Below are 22,067 nucleotides of genomic sequence, written 5' to 3'. Positions count from 1 at the left end.
TCTGAGTGTGACTACCCTCCACACTTCTCGCAACCATTTCTCTCATCCGTTTCATCACTTAACTCAGGATAAATGGATTAAGTTCGATTCAAGATTTTGGATTTTATTCATTTTTTATTTATTTTTTTAATAGCTAGTACTGTCTCATGTTTTGTTTTTACTTGCTTACATTCAAAGGATATTTGCTACTAGCATCCCATTAGTATCAGATTCCTGGTCTGTAAATGTTAAGTTTTTCTTATTTATTTTTGTTTGTTGCCAATTTGATGCATGGGAATTTTGTATTTGCCTTGTTTTCTTTTCTTTACTGAATGCAGCTGAGATAGGCTCCAGCACCCCCCGCAACCCCAAAAGGCACAAGCGGTAGAAAATGGATGGATGGAACTCTAAGTACATTAAAGGCCTACTGAAAGCCACTACTACCGACCACGCAGTCTGATAGTTTATATATCAATGATGAAATCTTAACATTATAACACATGCCAATACGGCCGGGTTAACTTATAAAGTGACATTTTAAATTTGCCGCTAAACTTCCGGTTCGAAACGCCTCTGAGGATGACGTATGCGCGTGACGTAGCCCGGGGAACACGGGTATGTCTTCCACATTGAAGCCAATACAAAAAAGCTCTGTTTTCATTTCATAATTCCACAGTATTCTGGACATCTGTGTTCGTGAATCTGTTTCAATCATGTTCATTGCATTATGGAGAAGGAAGCTGAGCAAGCAAAGAAGAAAGTTGTCGGTGCGAAATGGACGTATTTTTCGAACGTAGTCAGCCACAACAGTACACAGCCGGCGCTTCTTTGTTTACATTCCCGAAAGATGCAGTCAAGATGGAAGAACTCGGATAACAGAGACTCTAACCAGGAGGACTTTTGACTTCGATACACAGACGCCTGTAGAGAACTGGGACAACACAGACTCTTACCAGGATTACTTTGATTTGGATGACAAAGACGCAGACGTGCTACTGTGAGTATGCAGCTTTGGCTTCTAAACATTTGATCGCTTGACCGTATGTGCGCAACTTTTTTTTGCGCATGTACGTAACTTTTTTAAAATATATAAGTTTATGAACCTTGGGTTAGGTGAACGGTCTTTTGGGCTGAGTGATTGTGTGTGTTGATCAGGTGTTTGAATTGTATTGGCTTGTTCTATGGAGCTAGGAGCTAGCATAGGAGCTAGGAGCTAGCATAACAAACACGCAGGTGTTTTTATGCAGGATTAATTTGTGGCATATTAAATATAAGCCTGGTTGTGTTGTGGCTAATAGAGTAAATATATGTCTTGTGTTTATTTACTGTTGTAGTCATTCCCAGCTGAATATCAGGTACCGTGAGTATGCAGCCTTGGCTGCTAAACATTTGAGAGCTTGACCGTATGTGCGCGTCACGTACGTAACTTTTTAAAAATATATAAGCTTTATGAACCTTGGGTTAGGTGAACGGTCTTTTGGGCTGAGTGATTGTGTGTGTTGATCAGGTGTTTGAATTGTATTGGCGTGTTCTATGGAGCTAGGAGCTAGCAGAGGAGCTAGGAGCTAGCGTAACAAAGACGTAGGTGTTTTTATGCAGGATTAATTTGTGGCATATTAAATATAAGCCTGGTTGTGTTGTGGCTAATAGAGTATATATATGTCTTGTGTTTATTTACTGTTGTAGTCATTCCCAGCTGAATATCAGGTCACCCCCGACTCTCACAGCATCTTCCCTATCTGAATAGCTTCAACTCCCCACTAGTCCTTCACTTGCACTTTACTCATCCACAAATCTTTCATCCTCGCTCAAATTAATGGGGAAATTGTCGCTTTCTCGGTCCGAATCTCTCTCACTTCATGCGGCCATCATTGTAAACAATAGGGAACTTTGCGTATATGTTCAACTGACTACGTCACGCTACTTCCGGTAGGGGCAAGCCTTTTTTTTATCAGATACCAAAAGTTGCAATCTTTATCGTCGTTGTTCTATACTAAATCCTTTCAGCAAAAATATGGCAATATCGCGAAATGATCAAGTATGACACATAGAATAGATCTGCTATCCCCGTTTAAATAAAAAAAATTCATTTCAGTAGGCCTTTAAAGGCCTACTGAAAGCCACTACTAGCGACCACGCAGTCTGATAGTTTATATATCAATGATGAAATCTTAACATTATAACACATGCCAATACGGCCGGGTTAACTTATAAAGTGACATTTTAAATTTGCCGCTAAACTTCCGGTTCGAAACGCCTCTGAGGATGACGTATGCGTGTGACGTAGCCCGGCGAACACGGGTATGCCTTCCACATTGAAGCCGATACGAAAAAGCTCTGTTTTCATTTCATAATTCCACAGTATTCTGGACATCTGTGTTCGTGAATCTGTTTCAATCATGTTCATTGCATTATGGAGAAGGAAGCTGAGCAAGCAAAGAAGAAAGTTGTCGGTGCGAAATGGACGTATTTTTCGAACGTAGTCAGCAACAACAGTACACAGCCGGCGCTTCTTTGTTTACATTCCCGAAAGATGCAGTCAAGATGGAAGAACTCGGATAACAGAGACTCTAACCAGGAGGACTTTTGATTTGGATACACAGACGCCTGTAGAGAACTGGGACAACACAGACTCTTACCAGGATTACTTTGATTTGGATGACAAAGACGCAGACGTGCTACTGTGAGTATGCAGCTTTGGCTTTTTTTTGCGTATGTACGTAACTTTTTAAAAATATATAAGCTTTATGAACCTTGGGTTAGGTGAACGGTCTTTTGGGCTGAGTGATTGTGTGTGTTGATCATGTGTTTGAATTGTATTGGCGTGTTCTATGGAGCTAGGAGCTAGCAGAGGAGCTAGGAGCTAGCATAACACGTACCGTACCGTACGTGCGCGTCACGTACGTAACTTTTTAAAAATATATAAGCTTTATGAACCTTGGGTTAGGTGAACGGTCTTTTGGGCTGAGTGATTGTGTGTGTTGATCAGGTGTTTGAATTGTATTGGCGTGTTCTATGGAGCTAGGAGCTAGCAGAGGAGCTAGGAGCTAGCATAACAAACACGCAGGTGTTATTATGCAGGATTAATTTGTGGCATATTAAATATAAGCCTGGTTGTGTTGTGGCTAATAGAGTATATATATGTCTTGTGTTTATTTACTGTTGTAGTCATTCCCAGCTGAATATCAGGTACCGTGAGTATGCAGCCTTGGCTGCTAAACATTCGATAACTTGACCGTATGTGCGCGTCACGTACGTAACTTTTTAAAAATATATAAGCTTTATGAACCTTGGGTTAGGTAAACGGTCTTTTGGGCTGAGTGATTGTGTGTGTTGATCAGGTGTTTGAATTGTATTGGCGTGTTCTATGGAGCTAGGAGCTAGCAGAGGAGCTAGGAGCTAGCATAACAAACACGCAGGTGTTTTTATGCAGGATTAATTTGTGGCATATTAAATATAAGCCTGGTTGTGTTGTGGCTAATAGAGTATATATATGTCTTGTGTTTATTTACTGTTGTAGTCATTCCCAGCTGAATATCAGGTCACCCCCGGCTCTCACAGCATCTTCCCTATCTGAATAGCTTCAACTCCCCACTAGTCCTTCACTTGCACTTTACTCATCCACAAATCTTTCATCCTCGCTCAAATTAATGGGGAAATTGTCGCTTTCTCGGTCCGAATCTCTCTCACTTCATGCGGCCATCATTGTAAACAATAGGGAACTTTGCGTATATGTTCAACTGACTACGTCACGCTACTTCCGGTAGGGGCAAGCCTTTTTTTAATCAGATACCAAAAGTTGCAATCTTTATCGTCGTTGTTCTATACTAAATCCTTTCAGCAAAAATATGGCAATATCGCGAAATGATCAAGTATGACACATAGAATAGATCTGCTATCCCCGTTTAAATAAAAAAAAATCATTTCAGTAGGCCTTTAAGGCTAATGGTTCCATTAGCACACTTGTGCAGGACTCAAATGTGTTTTTGCAGTTTCCTTTGTGGCGCTGAGTGTTCATTTTACACCACTTTAAACTATTTTGGAGAACCATTTCTCGTAAAGTTTGCCTCGAGTTATTTAAGAAAAGGTAAAACTGTTTCTTGGTGTTTTATAACTAAAACTGAGTTCTCTGTGGTTTGTATCAAGTCAATTTGACATCTTTGTTTATATAAAACTAAGTTCTTGGTATGTGTTGGTAGCAAATCTGACATCTTTATGTAAAATTGACTTCTTAATGTTTTGTTTTCACTCAAACGCAACATTTTGGTTTGTGTTTGCAAGTAACTTTGACATCTTGTGGTGTTATATTCAAGATTGTTGAATTAAGAATTATTCCACATTAAAAATACCAACCAGGTTTTGTCTGATGTGTTTTTATGGGATCTAGGGTGATTTTTAGCTTGCTTAATTTCCAATTAATTTTGAGTTGGGCACATATAAATACATTTCACTTAGTAACCAAAATAATTTCATTTTAGATGTATTTGTTAAAAATTATTCTGACAAATGTAAATAAATTTCGCTTAGTTATTGCAATAATTTCAGTTTGGATTTATTTGCTAAAAATAAATTGGATTAACACATTTTTATTGTATTGTGAGAATGTACTAATTTTGAGTTGGGGCAACATATATTTGTTGGATGGAAATCCTGCCCTCATTTTAATTGAGTTCATCCAATGAGTCATTTTTTTGAGTGGATAGGGCTGTGAGCGCACCTGTTTTTATGAGCACACACAAATTGGCACAATTAACCACGGACGCATTTCAGCTGTGCATGTCAGCCTTCAATAATGAAAACAAGCGTTTAGGAAATAGAAGACAATTAGGCCAAAGGCAATAACTGAGGGCACATCTTAACATGTATAATTAAAACTTAATTAAGCAAATTAAGGTTTGGTCGTGGAACTGTGGACCAGCTCTATACTCTCGGCAGGGTCCTTGAGGGTGCATGGGAGTTTGCCCAACCAGTCTACTTGTGCTTTGTGGACTTGGAAAAGGCATTCGACCGTGTCCCTCGGGAAGTCCTGTTGGGAGTGGTCAGAGAGTATGGGGTATCGGACTGTCTGATTGTGGCGGTCCACTCCCAGCGGGAGACATAGTCTTCCCAACGTGTCCTGGGTCTTCCCCGTGGCCTCCTACCGGTCGGACGTGCCCTAAACACCTCCCTAGGGAGGCGTTCGGGTGGCATCCTGACCAGATGCTCGAACGACCTCATCTGGCTCCTCTCCATGTGGAGGAGCAGTGGCTTTACTTCGAGCTCCTCCCGGATGACAGAGCTTCTCACCCTATCTCTTCTCACCCTGGACACACACTATTCTCCCCTCTCCCTCAGGCAGGAGACTACGCTCCATCCAGACCCACACCTTCCGCCACCTGAACAGTTGTTTCCCCTCGGCCATCAGGCAAATGAACAATAACTTCTAACAGCAGCTCCTTGAATTCCTTGAATTCCTTCTAAGTCTATCTGATAGCTCAGTCACAGCTCTTTTTATTACCAAATATGTGTTATATGTGTTTTATGTCGCACGTTTGCACCAAGAAAAATTCGTAGTTTGTGAACCCGTTCTCAAACAATGGCAATAAAACTATTCTGATTCTGATCTCTAAGGGAGAGACCCGCCACCCGGCGGAGGAAACTCATTTCGGCCGCCTGTACCCGTGATCTTGTCCTTTCGGTCATAACCCAAAGCTCATGACCATAGATGAGGATAGGAACGTAGATTGACCGGTAAATTGAGAGCTTTGCCTTCCGGCTCAGCTCCTTCTTCACCACAACAGATCGATACAGCGTCCACATTACTGAAGACGCCGCACCGATCTGCCTGTCGATCTCACGATCCACTCTTCCCTCACTCGTGAACAAGACTCCGAGGTACTTGAACTCCTCCACTTGGGGCAAGATCTCCTCCCCAACCCGGAGATGGCACTCCACCCTTTTCAGGGTGAGAACCATGGACTCGGACTTGGAGGTGCTGATTCTCATCCCAGTCGCTTCACACTCAGCTGCGAACCGATCCAGTGAGAGCTGAAGATCCTGGCCAGATGAAGCCATCAGGACCACATCATCTGCAAAAAGCAGAGACCTAATCCTGCAGCCATTGGCTTGTTTACATTTGAGTTAGAATGGGATTTAGAAAACAATATATATCCATCGTCATGTCTTTTATAATGATTGTGAATGATTGAAAAAATTCCCCCAAAAAGTGCAGTTCCCCTCTAAATTGCAATGATTAGATTTAAGACTTGAAGTGTATGAGCATGAAGTGATGAAGCCTACTTGGATGAGTCTTCTAAGACAAAGTGAACAGTCCAGTTGTGATGGATTGAATGCCCTGAGAATAAAATGATATGTGCTTACTTGGACTGTGATGAAGCTGTGAGGACTCAGGTGCTTTGTCTTCATGCTCTTCAGTCTTCACAGAGACAACAGTCATGACATCATCCTCCTCCTGCCCTACAACACACTCTCCCTCCTCTTTCTCTTTCATGTGTGGATCCTTCTCTTCCTCTTTCATGTGAAGGGGCTGTGGATCATCCTCTTCCTCTTTAATGTGGGTGGGCTGTGGATCATCATCTTCCTCTTTCATGTGTGGATCATCCTCTTCCTCTTTCATGTGTGGATCATCCTCTTCCTCTTTCATGTGGGTGGGCTGTGGATCCCCCTCTTCCCCTTTCATGTAGGGGGGCTGTGGATTCCCCTCTTCCTCTTTCATGTGGGTGGGCTGTGGATCATCCTCTTCCTCTTTAATGTGGGTGGGCTGTGGATCATCTTCCTCTTTCATGTGTGGATCATCCTCTTCCTCTTTCATGTGGGTGGGCTGTGGATCCCCCTCTTCCCCTTTCATGTGGGGGGCTGTGGATTCCCCTCTTCCTCTTTCATGTGGGTGGGCTGTGGATCATCCTCTTCCTCTTTCATGTGGGTGGGCTGTGGATCCCCCTCTTCCCCTTTCATGTGGGTGGGCTGTGGATCATCCTCTTCCTCGTTCATGTGGGGGGGGGCTGCTGGACGTCTGTTGGGTAAATAAGTAAATAAGATAAATGATAAAAGATAAAGAGAGAATATAAATAGTTTTAGACTGACACTGTTAACACAATGAGATTATTTGTGTTATTTTGTGTGTTATGTTAAAAGTGTGTAGCAAAACAACCAATAAAAACACAGGAAATACCACCTTTTGTCCTAAAATTAATTCAAAAGTGGTACAGTGAGTACAAAAAACAGACTTGGAAATTTGATGCGGGTCAATTTGAAAAGTGTTATAAGTACGAGGCAGCATTGATTGAGGCATTCTTAACTTCACTGATGATTTATTTATTCTGTTAAATTATATATGTGTATATATGGGTGCGCGCGCGTGTGTGTGTGTGTGTACGTTTGCATGTATGTATGGTGGAATCTGTGTGTATGTATGTAGGTACATGTGTGTGTGTCGCTGCCCCGGTGTGCATTGCTGATCGCGGCACCAGGCCTGCTGAGATGCCATGGCATGCCGGCTGTGGGCGCGGGGCTGGGCCCTTATGGCTTTTTGCCGGATGGGGTGCCTGGTGGGTGGTGGGTGAGGGGGCCTGGACATGCAGGAAGGGCTGCGGGGTTTGGTGGCGCTGGGCACTGTTGGCAGCCAGGCCTCTTGTTTATTTTTATTTATTTTATTTTATTTAAAGGGTTTATTTTATTTATTATTATTATTATTAATTGTTTTTATTTTTTTATTTATTTTATTTTATTATTATTATTTTTTTGTGTATGTATGTGTATATGTGTGCATATGTATATGTATGTAGGTGTATATATGTGTGTGTGTATGTGTATATGCATGCATGTGTGTACGTGTATGTATGTGTATATACATATATGTATGTATATGTATATGTGTGTATGAATGTGTAGGTGTGTGTATGGGTGTGGATGTCCGGTGGATCGATTGGCCTGTATGTGGATGAGTTAGGGTAGGTGGGTTGGTGGCCTCTGTGGTAGCTGGGGGTGTGCGTTGTTGTGGTTTACGGGGTCGGTCACTTTTTTTTGTTTCGGTTTCGGCGGCCGCAGGTGTTTGTACTGCGGACGGGCGGTGGTGGTGATGGTTGCTGTGGTACTGCCGGCGGTTGGCGTCGCTGTGTTGGGTTGGAGTGGTTGGGGGACTGTGGCTGGTATATGTGCGCTTGTGGGGTTGTGGGGGCTGGCTGGCGTTGGCTTGCCGGCTGGTTTGGGGGCTGGCATGCGGACGGGGTGCATTGACTTCTTCCCCCGTTGGGGGGCGCCATCCGCTGGCCGGGACTCGTATGGGTACGTTGCTGTGTGGATGGCTGGGATGCGGTGTTTGCATTGGGCATGGGGGCTGTGCGGTTTTTCTGCGTTTGGTTGCTGGTATGGGCTCTGCCTTCTGTCTTGTCCCCTGCTCGTCCATCCCTCAATCTTAGCTGCATATTAGACACTTAGGATTTGGAGGGCTCGGCTTGGTTGGGACCCACCAAGACCTTGATGTCCCCCAATTTTAATCGCATTATTAGTTCCCACAAGCATACATATCTCACTCACGCTACAGTACACGCATCAATAGGGACTGGAGGTCGGCTGTAATGGCTGACCTCCTAATTTTAACTACACAGTAGACACTCTGGGGGCCTTGTACACATGCATGTGGGGGGGTTGGGGTTCGGCGCACCCCTCATTGCCTCGTCGGCCGGCGCGGATTCCGGGGACTGCGTTCTGGTGGCCTGCCAGGCTTTTATTAATTTATTATTATTATTATTATTTTTATTATTACTATTATTATTTTTTTTTAAATAATTTTTACTATTTGCTTACTTTATTTTATTTTAATTTTATTAATTTTTATTTGTTATTTTTAATTTAATTTAATTTAATTTGTATTTTATTTTATTTTTAAAAAATTATTATTATTATTTTTGTTTAATCTGATTATTTATTTGTGTGTGGCGTCGCGCGGGTCTCGCTTCCTGTTGGGTGGGGTCCGTGCCCGTGTGGCCCGACCTTGCGCTGTGGGGTCTCTGTTGGCGACGTGATGTGGTGGCGGCGCGACGCCCGCGTCTGGTCTGTCATCAGACAACCACTCACAGCCGTGTCATCTACACACCTGCCGCTAATCTCGAAGCCGGTCCCGACACGCCCCGCTTCTCTGCAGGCCCGCAGGCCACGCCCCACCACACCGATCTACTCTCATATAATTATAACCCACCAGGGGAAATCAGAAATAGTTACCCTCTGATATGGCAAACAGAGTCTTTTAAATACCTGGGCATTAATTTGTCAAAAGATCTAACAAAATGATCAGAATACAATGATCTACCCATATATAAAACAAATAAAAGATGACATAGCAAGATGGAACTTAATTCCTTTTTTTAGCCTTAGTTGTAGAATTGATTCCATTAAAATGAATGTACTGGCAAGACTGCTGTACCTATTTCAAACCCTGCCAATAGAGATGAACCAAAACCAATTCAATGAATGGGACAAAATGATATCAAGGTATATATGGCAAAGTAAAAGGCCAAGAGTTTGTCTCAAAACTTTACAATTGGTCAAACAAAAGGGAGGATGGGGTTTACCTTGCCTCCGATATTACTATTTTGCAGCCCAGATGAGAGCAGTGATATGCTGGTGCAACCCGTCATACATTGCTCAATGGAAAATTATTGAAGAAAAAATGCCCTCCATCCCCATACAAGCAATACTGGCGGATAGCAATTTACAAACCCACATAAATAACATTGATAACCCATGGGTGAAATGGACCCTTAAAGGCCTACTGAAAGCCACTACTAGGGACCACGCAGTCTGATAGTTTATATATCAATGAGGAAATCTTAACATTGCAACACATGCCAATACGGCCGGGTTAACTTATAAAGTGACATTTTAAATTTCCCGCTAAACTTCCGGTTGAAAACGTCTATGTATGATGACGTATGCGCGTGACGTCAATCGTTGAAACGGAAGTATTCGGACACCACTGAATCCAATACAAAAAGCTCTGTTTTCATCTCAAAATTCCACAGTATTCTGGACATCTGTGTTGGTGAATCTTTTGCAATTTGTTTAAAGGCCTCCTGAAATGAATTTTTTTTATTTAAACGGGAATAGCAGATCCATTCTATGTGTCATACTTGATCATTTTGCGATATTGCCATATTTTTGCTGAAAGGATTTAGTAGAGAAAATCGACGATAAAGTTCGCAACTTTTGCTCGCTGATAAAAAAAGCCTTGCCTGTACCGGAAGTAGCGTGACGTCACAGGAGGTAATTTTCCTCACAATTGTCCTTTGTTTTCAATGGAGCGAGAGAGATTCGGAGCGACAAAGCGACGATTACCCCATTAATTTGAGCGAGGATGAAAGATTCGTGGATGAGGAACGTTAGAGTGAAGAACTAGAGGCAGTGCAGGACGTATCTAAAACCAAGACTTCTATCGATATTTGCAGTTGCGGCATTTTGTTAATATGAAGGTGAAAAGTGTCACAAAGACGAGTATATGTTTGATTGAAGTGTTTACAAAAGCCTACAATTCACAAATTATTGATAGAAGTATTTCATGCTTGTATAAGGGTCTGTTGAATATGAAATCATATTCAACTTGATATATTAAAAGAAAATGGGAGAAGGAAGGAGGGATAACTATATCTGAGGAAGAATGGACAATAATATGGAAATACCAATGGACTTGTACCAGCTCACCAAGTGGAGGGAGTTTGGCTGGAAAAGTTTGATCAGATTTTTTATTCCACCTTCTCAGAAGTGTCACTATGATAACAGATGTTTTATTCCACCTTCTCAGAAGTGTCACTATGATAACAGATGTTTTATTCCACCTTCTCAGAAGTGTCACTATGATAACAGATGTTTTATTCCACCTTCTCAGAAGTGTCACTATGATAACAGATGTTTTATTCCACCTTCTCAGAAGTGTCACTATGATAACAGATGTTTTATTCCACCTTCTCAGAAGTGTCACTATGATAACAGATGTTTTATTCCACCTTCTCAGAAGTGTCACTATGATAACAGATGTTTTATTCCACCTTCTCAGAAGTGTCACTATGATAACAGATGTTTTATTCCACCTTCTCAGAAGTGTCACTATGATAACAGATGTTTTATTCCACCTTCTCAGAAGTGTCACTATGATAACAGATGTTTTATTCCACCTTCTCAGAAGTGTCACTATGATAACAACTCACCTGCTTGCTGGAGAAATGGTGGGAATTCAAATGCAAATCACTAGCATGTTTTGTGGGACTGCTCCACCATAAAGGACTATTGGAAAGAGATACACCAAGCTCTACAGGACATTTTCAACATAAATACCCCTCGAAAGTAAAACTTTGTTTTTTGGACATGTACCTCAGGACTGGCTGAAGAAAGATAAACACTTGATGAATATCCTACTGGTGGCTTGTAAAAAGAGCATTACTAGGAAATGGATATCCCAGGAGGGCCCAACTTTGAAGCTATGGATGGAAACAACAATGGACATTTATAAAATGGAGAAAATAACTGCCTTAATTTGTTATAAATTGGAGAAATGTACTTCATACTGGGAAAATTGGGTCAACTATGTCACGCCCCATAAACCTGACTTTAATTTTTCGAATTAGTGACATTTAGGGCAGACAATAGATATATGATTTATGTGAATATGATGTAATGGATAGGAATGTCTGATGCTGGATGTCAATAAAAATAAAAAGGAAAAAAACAACAAAAAAACGGTGGTACGTGTACCACTAGTGGTACGCGGGCATCACCTAGTGGTATGCCAATTATTATTTCATTATTTAAGTACAATGTTTTATTTTCCTAAATTCAAACACAGTGTTACTGTTCAAACAGTGTGTAATGTTAGAGTAACTACAAATATTAAATATACTTGTTAAATAACGTGTCTTCCTTGTTTTTAATGAATAATTAAGGCCTACTATGCTACTGTATTGTAATGCTGTTAATGATGGTGGTACTTGGAGATCCAAGTATTTTCTGAGGTGGTACTTGGTGAAAAAAGTTTGACAACTACTGACGTAGTGACATTGTAAACTACATTGGCAGACACCATTTTGTTATACTCAATACATCGCGCTTCCAACGAGATCCCGTTTTTTTCCCCGAGTTAGAAAGTTCCAGAAGTGTTCACGTTATACCATCTCATCTCATTGTGGATCATGTGAATGTTTGAAGTGGAACTAAATGTGATCTCTGAAAGGGGTACACATTATTTCCAAAGCAAGGCCCCCATCCATATATACAATACTAGTACATATCTGATGAAAAACAACATTATTTTGTTATTTTAATTATAAGTGTGCCAAATCACCTATATTTGAACATTATCTAATAGAAATGACTGCTGTCTGATAATCACATTAATAACACAATAACAATCATGTGTCTGACTACACCTATTAATCACTATTAATCTAACACGTCATGTTCATGATGAAATATAAAGTTAGTAAACATGTGAGAGTAAGAAGTAAACAAACCTGTTCTGTGTAACACCACTTGAGGTTTCTTGAAAACAGCGTCCAGTAGTTGACGTAGTCTTTTGTTGTCTTCTTTTGTCCGAGAAAGTTCCTCCTTGTACTCTGCTATCGTTCTTTCACACATTTTCACACAATCACAACACTTTACACTCACACTTGATCTTAACTAAGCGATGTGTTGATCAAATCCGCGTCTCTTTGTTAGCAGCTAACAAGCTAAGCTAACTAGCACGCTAAGCTAACTAGCACGCTAAACTAACTAGCGCGCTAAAACAAGTAGCAAGCTAAGCGGGCCTAATAATGTCCAAAGTTGAGTGAGACGAGTGGAGTTTATCCTGACACGGAGGATGAATAAAGTGTAGTTAGTAGCGAGGCTTAGAAGCGTGTGTGGAGTAAAGGAGGACTTTGCTGCAAAGCGCATATCCTCCACGCATGCGTCACTTAGGGGCGGGGCCAAAGAGTCAGAGTGATGGGCAAGTCATGAACGATTCATTCTAAATGTATGTTTTCATGGTGTCTACACAAAAAAGCACGGCAATAAATTATCCATCCATCCATTTATCTACCGCGTGTCCCTTTCGGGGTCGCGGGGGGTGCTGGAGCCTATCTCAGCTGCATTCGGGCGGAAGGCGGGGTACACCCTGGACAAGTCGCCACCTCATCGCAGGGCCAACACAGACAGACAAGCAGTGTTGGGTTAGTTACTGAAAAGCAGTAACTAGTTACAATTACTAGTTACTTAATTTCAAAAGTAACTCAGTTACTAACTCAGTTACTTACATCAAAAAGTAATGCGTTACTGGGACATTCGTTTTGGCTCCGCCTAGAGGATAGAGCTCCGCCTCTGAAAATTGTACGGTCAGACAGCTGATCCTGAGCGGACTCGTGTCTGATTCGCATACGCCAGGGGTCGGCAACCCGCGGCTCCGGAGCCGCATGCGGCTCCTTGACCACTCTGATGCGGCTCAGCTACATGCATGCCGACCCCCTCGATTTTCCCAGGAGACTTATGGATGTCAGTGTCTCTCATAGACTACTCCCAGGGAAAAATAATCCTATTAACACTCTAATTACTATATACAGGGCGTGCCCTAATTGCACTGCAGTAATTGTCCTCTATAGCATTTACTTACAGCATGCCAGGCCAGCTACATGTTGTATGTTGTTATTACTTGCTCACACAGGAGACAGCAAAGCATAGTTACTCATCAGCCACACAGCTTACACTGACGGTAGCCGTATCAAACAACTTCAACATTGTTACGTTACAAATATGCGCCACACTGTGAACCCACACCAAAAAAGAATGAAAAACACATTTCTGGAGAACATCCCACTGTAACACAACATAAACACAACACAACCATTACCCAGAATCCCATGCAGTCCTAACTCTTCCGGTCTACATTATACACCCCGCTACCACCAAATCCCCCCACACATCAACCCCCCCCCCCCCCCCCCCCCCCTCTTCGTGGTTGGTTGAGCGGAAGAGTTAGGGCTGCATGGGATTCTGGGTATTGGTACCGTCAGTGTAAGATGTGTGGCTGCTGAGTTAGTAGCCTTGCTGTCTCTTACGTGAGCAAGCTAAAGCTGCATTCCACTTGTGGCCGAGCAGGTACACTGATTGGGCAGACTGTAGAGGGCGCCAAATGCAGTGTCATCACGCTCTGATATTCGGGAGTCTCCCGGGAAAAATGAGAGGATTGGCAAGTGTGACGCAAGCGACATTCATCCAAAACTCGCAAAACTCGCAAAACTCGCGGGCTGTACTAACATCCAATTCCCACATTAAAGTGCGTGTGTCTGAGACCCCTGGTTAACATAGCACAAAGCATGTAAGCTTTGTATGCGGTGTTTTTCATTTTAAATTTTAAAAACATTTTTGTGGCTCCCATTACTTTCTTTAATGTGTGAAACTTGCCAAAATGGCTCTTTGAGTGGTAAAGGTTGCCGACCCCTGGCATACGCGGACGCGACAAACTAAACCGGCGCGCGCCGCCTAGAGTTATAGGCTCCGCCTACGCGCGCTGAGCCGACCAATGTCTGCACCCGCAGACGTGGACGCGCCTACTAGCGTGTACGCGCATGAGCCAAGATCTCTGGACTTTATTTGCTGGAACACGAACGTAAGTATAGATTTATTGATTTATTGCTACATTCGCAGTAAAGATCGGCCTTTGTGTTTCCATCATCATTTATGTATGATTGTAATGACGTTGTTTGATATTAGGACTAGCAGTAAAACTTTATATTCTGTAAAAAAAGGCTATTTTATTTCCAGCGCCGCCTCCCAGAATGCTTTGCATGGGGACGTGCGTCTGACGTCACGTATTCAGAAAATTCCAAATGGCTGCACGTGGGAGGTGAGGCCCGAGCGAAGAAAAGTGGAAAAGAGTGTTATTCGTCAAAAAACCCACACAACGACGGTCATTTTTTCGCCGTGCTATTGTAAAATTGTCTTTTATCTGTGTTTTGTGTTCCGGGGGACCCCGACTCCAGAATGTGAAAGTTTCCCGCGTGAAGCCGGTGAGTAACGTAGTAAATGAACGTTTCAAAAGTTCAATACAGTTAACTTAGGCTATCTTTTGTTAGAGGCTGTGAATGTGTGTAGGTTACATGCTACGATATTCCACATATTTCCAACTGCTTGAAACCAAAGCGTATTACTTTATTGTCAGTGTTGTTTAGGCCCAGGTCGCTAACGTTACTTCGTTAGTGAAGTGTGAAGTGAATTACATTTATATAGCGCTTTTTCTCAAGTGACTCAAAGCGCTTTACATTGCGAAACCCAATATCTAAGTTACATTTAAATCAGTGTGGGTGGCACTGGGAGCAGGTGGGTGAAGTGTCTTGCCCAAGGACACGACGGCAGTGACTAGGATGGCGGAAGCGGGGATCGAACCTGCAACCCTCAAGTTGCTGGCACGGCCGCTCTACCAACCGAGCTATACCGCTCAACAACGATATATTATATTAGTCAACAACGTAGCGTTAACAGAGTGGAAACAGCCGTTCTTTGCTATTAATATGAGTGTGTATTATTTCTTTCTTTGTTCTTTAGTGGAGCTCGAGATCCTGTTTACTGTGGACTAGCTGTGTGTGACGCCATGTTTTTGTCTCCATTACAAAAAAAAAAGGTATGTCTATGATGTGTTTTTTGGCAAAGTTAATTGTAGAAAAAAATATAAAATGAGGTGATGTGAGTGGGAAAAAATGCTGCACATATTAAGGATCCTTTTTCTTGATCTATATTTTTGTTATTTGCTGATGTATATATTTTATATACTGTTTTTTATTTAATTAATTTATTAGAGACTATTTTATGCTTTATTTACCTTTTTTATTATTATTATTTTATTTACTATTATTATTATTATTTCCACATGTAAGCATAAATAATTGATCATATTAGTACATTATTTGATTGCTTTGCTTAATGCATTCCATCATTTAATTCCACATACTGATATACTGAAGGTCTTAAGTGTTGTACGTGCGTACAAATGTTTTAAATTACATTTCTCTCTAAGATTATATTTCTCCTCTTTTTTTGAGAAGAATTGTTGTATATTCTTGGCTAGCAGGTTATAGTTTGCTTTGTTTATATTTTAGCTGTTTGCAAATTCACTATGTGGTGGAATTTCAGTATCTTTGATTCAATAAATAAGGGATTTGTGTGTTGTCTATATCCAATATTATATATTATTCTAACTGATCTTTTTTGTAACACCGTTAATGAATGAAGTGTACTTTTGTACTTATTTCCCATATTTCTACACAATAACTCAGATATGTAACACTAGTGAGCAGTAGAGAATATGAAGTCATTTTTGGTCTAGAACATGTTTTGCTTTATTCATTATTGACGTGTTTCTTGCTACTTTATGTTGTATATTTTTTACATGACATTTCCAGTTCTATTTATCATCAATCATTATACCTAGAAATTTGGTTTCATTTACTCTTTCAATTTCTATTCCATCTATTTGTATTTGTGTTTGACTTTCTCTTCTACTGTTACCAAATAGCATTATTTTACTTTTACTGAGATTCAAAGATAGTCTGTTTTTGTCAAACCATCTTTTTAATTTGTTAATTTCTTCTGTTATTATTTGTATTATCTTCTGTGTGTTCTCTCCTGAACAAAACGCTGTTGTATCATCCGCAAATAATACTAACTTTAAATCTTTTGTAACTTTACAAATGTCATTTATCTAGACATTGAATAATTTAGGTCCTATATTGATCCCTGAGGTACACCACAGGATATATTTAGCGTTGTAGACGAAACCACCACATTAATATTAAAGATATGGTTAACATTCTTAGTGCTAAAGATATTCCCCTCTCCTTGTATCCCTTCTCCCAGCTCCACCGTCTCGCCGAGTGCCAGCAAGAGTCATGAGTACTTGTCAACTCGACTCCTCAACTGGAGATAACTTTATAGGTAAAGATTGATCTCCAAAATAATATCTCAGCATCCAGTAACCATGGTTAACAGATCACAACCATTTAATACCAATGTATCTCCCTTAGCACCTCACCATGGGGAAGGATGTATTCATATGCCTTCACCAGCACCTGCATTAAACATGCAGAGAGTTACACAAGGTAGGGACTGATCTCTGAAATATTAGTGTATAGATAGGCCCCTTGGGTATTACCAGTCATGGTTAACTGATGGCTCTCTCACAATGCACACCTCACTAGGAACGGCAGTCCCTCCTCGACTCCCTCCACCCCCCTCACCAGCAGCCCTCAACATGTGGCAGACAAAGGAGCCTGGATCCAGCCTGGCCTACAGGCCAACATGGCGAGGGGGAAGAATGGCCGACAACATTTCCTGCTCTGGTGAGCAATAACTGACAAATACCGGATGGTCATTCTGTGCCACAAATTTTGGAAAAAATTCAAATTCACAAGCAATCACATATTTTCTTCAAACTTTGTCAATAACTTTTGTCATTAACTAAGGTCAATAGCTAATGTCAGGATTATGAGTAATGAGGATAAACACTGAAACATGTTAATTTTATACTGCTGTTTGTGAACAGTGCCTGAGGTCATCCACATCCTTAGCCTGCTGGAAACTATTAAGCACAACCAAGACCAGCTGATTGCGAAGGTCAACTTCTTAAGCCTTGAATAGGTCAATAATTCATAATGACATTGATTTTGATTCATTATTATTTTTTAAAGAAAGAAACAGCCTACATGGCAGCTTTGTGTGATTAGAGTAAACATTGCTACATTTTCTTGTTACATTTCACCTGTTTGCTCTTTAAATACCACTTTTAATGTTTTTTATGTATTTCGATCATATTTTTTAAAAATGTGCCCTGGGGCCGTTAAAAAATGACCTGCAGGCCGCAAATGGCCCCCGGGCCGCACTTTGGACACCCCTGGCCTACACCAATACAAACATAGAATGATAGTACAAATATAATAAGAAAACAATGTCAACATCCCAAAGTTGGGTTATGGATATTTATTTATGCCCCCCACCCCCAACCCCCCGCCGCCGTCATCCAACAGAGCCAAACAAGTACTCTGATCAAGGAACCAAATAACCATATTGTTTAAACATTTTGGATGTCTTGCACACCTATACCCTGATCACAAATTCATAGTTTACGCACCTTATTTTAACCACCTCCAGTAACTTTAAGTCATGTTATTTTTCAAATGTAATCTCCTTAATACCTATCACATATTTTGTATTGTGTAAGCATACTTGGCTTTGGATGCTACATACCATAAACATAAACGTATCTGTCTTGTAATCTTGTTTGATTACAGGTGCTGTAAGTAAAAATGTGTTGACAAGGTCAGCCACGGACGCTGAGGTCACCAAACACGCCATCAGGTGGTTCAACTTGGCGGGGGATCGGGCAACGAGGAGGAATAGAGATGTATATGTATAAATAAACAACCTTTTATTGGACTTCTTGTCATTCACCAGTTATTCATTTTCTGATATGTTAGCTGTGCATGGAGCAGTGTTTCCTTCAAGTTGTAATTACGTATATTTACTTTTTAAATATATATTATATATTTACTTTATAGAGTGAATTGACCATTTTCTGTTTCTGCCTATTGACAATATTGTTAGTTTAAAAATACAAGGCAATGCATATGTAAGCCTATATTGCTGTAGTAGGGCTTAGTGAATTTTTTAGTTTCCTATTTTATCCTACAGCAAGAACAGAAGGGATTTTGAAAATAAGATAAAGGGGTCCAAAACGGCCAGATGAGCCAGGGTTTTTAGGAGTCCGTTGCTGGTCCGCGGCGGGAGGTTAGGCTTTGATCTTGGGTGCGGCGCGAATGCGCGGCGCCACGGCAGATCCGCTACCCGCCACCGTGGCGGATACGTTCCTGAGTGCAAATGGACGCCGATGCGGGTCCGTTTCGCGGTTCCGTTCCGGAAAGCGCGATACCTGCGCGGGGGATCCGCCGCGGAGTGTTTTTGCTGTGTGGGGAACATCAACCTCTCATAAATATTGTCTGGTTTTTATGAACAATCAGTGCATCATCCTCACATGACAATTCATCTTCCTATAGACAATCTATTGAAGAATAGTGTTAATAATAAATATAAAGTTAGTAAAGATGCGAGAGTAAGAAGTAAACAAACCTGTTGTGTGTAACACAACTTGATGTTGTCGCTCCTTCTCCTCTTTTGTTGGACAAAGTTCCTCCTCGTACTCTGCTATGGTTCTTTCGCACATTTTCACACAATCACAACACTTTACACTCACACTTGATCTCTGCTTAGCGATGTGTTTTCATCACTTCTTTGTTAGCAGCTAACAAGCTAAGCTAACTAGCATCAAAGTGCGCTCAGACTAATATACAAACAGTTATTAATGAATAGAGTGTAATAAAGGACATATATGTGTACATGGACGCACAGATTAAGAACACTGCAATAACGTCTTCACCGTCAGACGCCATCTTGCTTTATCCTCGCCGTGTTTGCTTCGCGCGCAGTCTTGTCAGATCTCGCGAGAGAAACAAGTAACCAGCTCTTTTCCAGATCTCGCGAGAGAAATAAGTACAACCAGTTCCCACCCCCGGTAAAACTATTTTATTATATACTATTTACTTATTCTGAAAATAAAAGTAAACTTGTCCACTTATTTCCGTAAAAATATTTAAATATTTAACAATGTATTGAAACAACAGTAGCGTAAGGAAAGAAAAAAAAGAAACAAAATAAATATTACACTCATGATATTATTTTTGTCTTTGATGCCAATCGTTTTTATAATGTATTTTAGAATGTGGGAGGTTTTCATGTTCTTTTTAAATTTCCTTTGGCTTTATATATATATATATATATATATATATATATATATATATATATATATATATATATATATATATATATATATATGTATATATATATATATATATATATATATATATATATATATATATATATATATATATATATATATATATATATATATATATATATATATATATAGATATATATAGATATATATATATATCATACTTGCCAACCTTGAGACCTCCAATATCGTGAGGTGGGGGTGGGTGTTTGGTTGGGGGCGGGGGGGCGTGGTTGGGGGCGTGGTTATTTACAGCTAGAATTCACCAACTCAAGTATTTCATATATATTTCATATGTATATATATATATATATATATATATATATATATATATATATATATATATATATATATATATATATATATATATATATATATATATATATATATATATATATTTCATATGTATATGTATATATATATATATATATATATATATATATATATATATATATATATATATATATATATATATATATATATATATGTGTATGTATGAAATACTTGACCCTCAGTGAATTCTAGCTATATATATATATATATATATATATATATATATATATATAATTATACATATAAATAAAATAAATACCTGAATTTCAGTGTTCCGGTGGCTATCCAGTAGATGGCAGTATTGTCCTGTTTAACTTCTCCGTTCATGATGAGTATATCATTTCGACCACCGTGTTCAATGGAGAAGTCTGTTCTACAAAATTTACAGGCAATTTACCTTCCCCTTCGAACTGTCCTGGATGAACTGAAATTCTTGTTTCCATTCGTTTTGGAACTTGCAAGCGTATTTCTTTAACTTGCTCGTCGCCATGTCTGTAATTTCCTCGTTCTTCTGCTTCGTCTCCTTGTTGTGTGCGCAGTTGTGCACTCTACTCTCTAAAAGCCCTAGATGTTATGACGTCATTGGGCAGGCAAGCTGTTTATATTGTGGGAAAGCGGACGTGAGAACAGAATGTCCCCACTCAGGTCCGCATTGAGCTGGAGGGGGCGTGGCCTCCAGCTCCGGCTGAATACCGGGAGTTTGTCGGGAGAAAATCTCTGCCGGGAGGTTATCGGGAGAGGCGCTGAATACCGGGAGTCTCCCGCTAAAAACGGGAGGTTTGGCAAGTATGATATATACATATATATATATATATATATATATATATATATATATATATATATATATATATATACAAACCCCGTGTCCATATGAGTTGGGAAATTGTGTTAGATGTAAATATAAACGGAATACAATGATTTGCAAATCATTTTCGAGCCATATTTAGTTGAATATGCTACAAAGACAACATATTTGATGTTCAAACTCATAAACATTTTTTTTGTGCAAATAATCATTAACTTTAGAATTTGATGGCAGTAACACATGACAAAGAAGTTGGGAAAGGTGGCAATAAATACTGATAAAGTTGAGGAATGCTCATCAAACACTTATTTGGAACATCCCACAGGTGAACAGGCTAATTGGGAACAGGTGGGTGCCATGATTGGGTATAAAAGTAGATTCCATGAAATGCTCAGTCATTCACAAACAAGGATGGGGCGAGGGTCACCACTTTGCGCGAGCAAATTGTTGAACAGTTTAAGAAAAACCTTTCTCAAGCAGCTATTGCAAGGAATTTAGGGATTTCACCATCTACGCTCCGTAATATCATCAAAGGGTTCAGAGAATGTGGAGAAATCACTGCACGTAAGCAGCTAAGCCCGTGACCTTCCATCCCTCAGGCTGTACTGCATCAACAAGTGACATCAGTATGTAAAGGATATCACCACATGGGCTCAGGAACACTTCAGAAAGCCACTGTCAGTAACTACAGTTGGTCGCTACATCTGTAAGTGCAAGTTAAAACTCTCCTATGCAAGGCAAAAAACGTTTATCAACAACACCCAGAAACGCCGTCGGCTTCGCTGGGCCTGAGCTCATCCAAGATGGACTGATACAAAGTGGAAAAGTGTTCTGTGGTCTGACGAGTCCACATTTCAAATGGTTTTTGGAAACTGTGGACGTTGTGTCCTCCGGACCAAAGAGGAAAAGAACCATCCGGATTGTTATAGGCGCAAAGTTGAAAAGCCAGCATGTGCGATGGTATGGGGGTGTATTATTGGGACGGCGTGGCGAAGTTGGTAGAGTGGCTGTGCCAGCAATCGGAGTGTTGCTGGTTACTGGGGTTCAATTCCCACCTTCTACCTTCCTAGTCACGTCCGTTGTGTCCTTGGGCAA

General features: G+C 40.5%; 2 protein-coding genes across 4 annotated transcripts in view; one reads left to right on the top strand and one right to left on the bottom strand.

The window, feature by feature from the left end:
* Positions 1–12,920, bottom strand: part of LOC133636344 (zinc finger protein 135-like) — a 29,034-nt gene extending 16,114 nt beyond the window's left edge. For 2 of the 3 annotated variants that reach the window (XM_062030312.1, XM_062030314.1), the window contains exons 1-2: positions 12,477–12,920; positions 6,340–6,991 (exon numbers count right to left, since the gene is read on the bottom strand). In XM_062030312.1, the coding sequence (XP_061886296.1) occupies positions 6,340–6,826 (487 nt within the window). In that variant the 5' untranslated portion in view covers positions 6,827–6,991; positions 12,477–12,920. The remainder of the gene's footprint in view (positions 1–6,339; positions 6,992–12,476) is intronic. The other variant, XM_062030313.1, reaches the window with a different exon arrangement.
* Positions 1–22,067, top strand: part of LOC133636330 (zinc finger protein 25-like) — a 1,044,419-nt gene that overhangs the window by 444,508 nt on the left and 577,844 nt on the right. The window lies entirely within an intron of this gene.

The sequence above is a fragment of the Entelurus aequoreus genome, linkage group LG20 (assembly GCF_033978785.1).
Source record: "Entelurus aequoreus isolate RoL-2023_Sb linkage group LG20, RoL_Eaeq_v1.1, whole genome shotgun sequence".
In the NCBI taxonomy this organism is placed as follows: domain Eukaryota; kingdom Metazoa; phylum Chordata; class Actinopteri; order Syngnathiformes; family Syngnathidae; genus Entelurus; species Entelurus aequoreus.
This window is presented reverse-complemented; position numbering and strand designations above follow the sequence as displayed.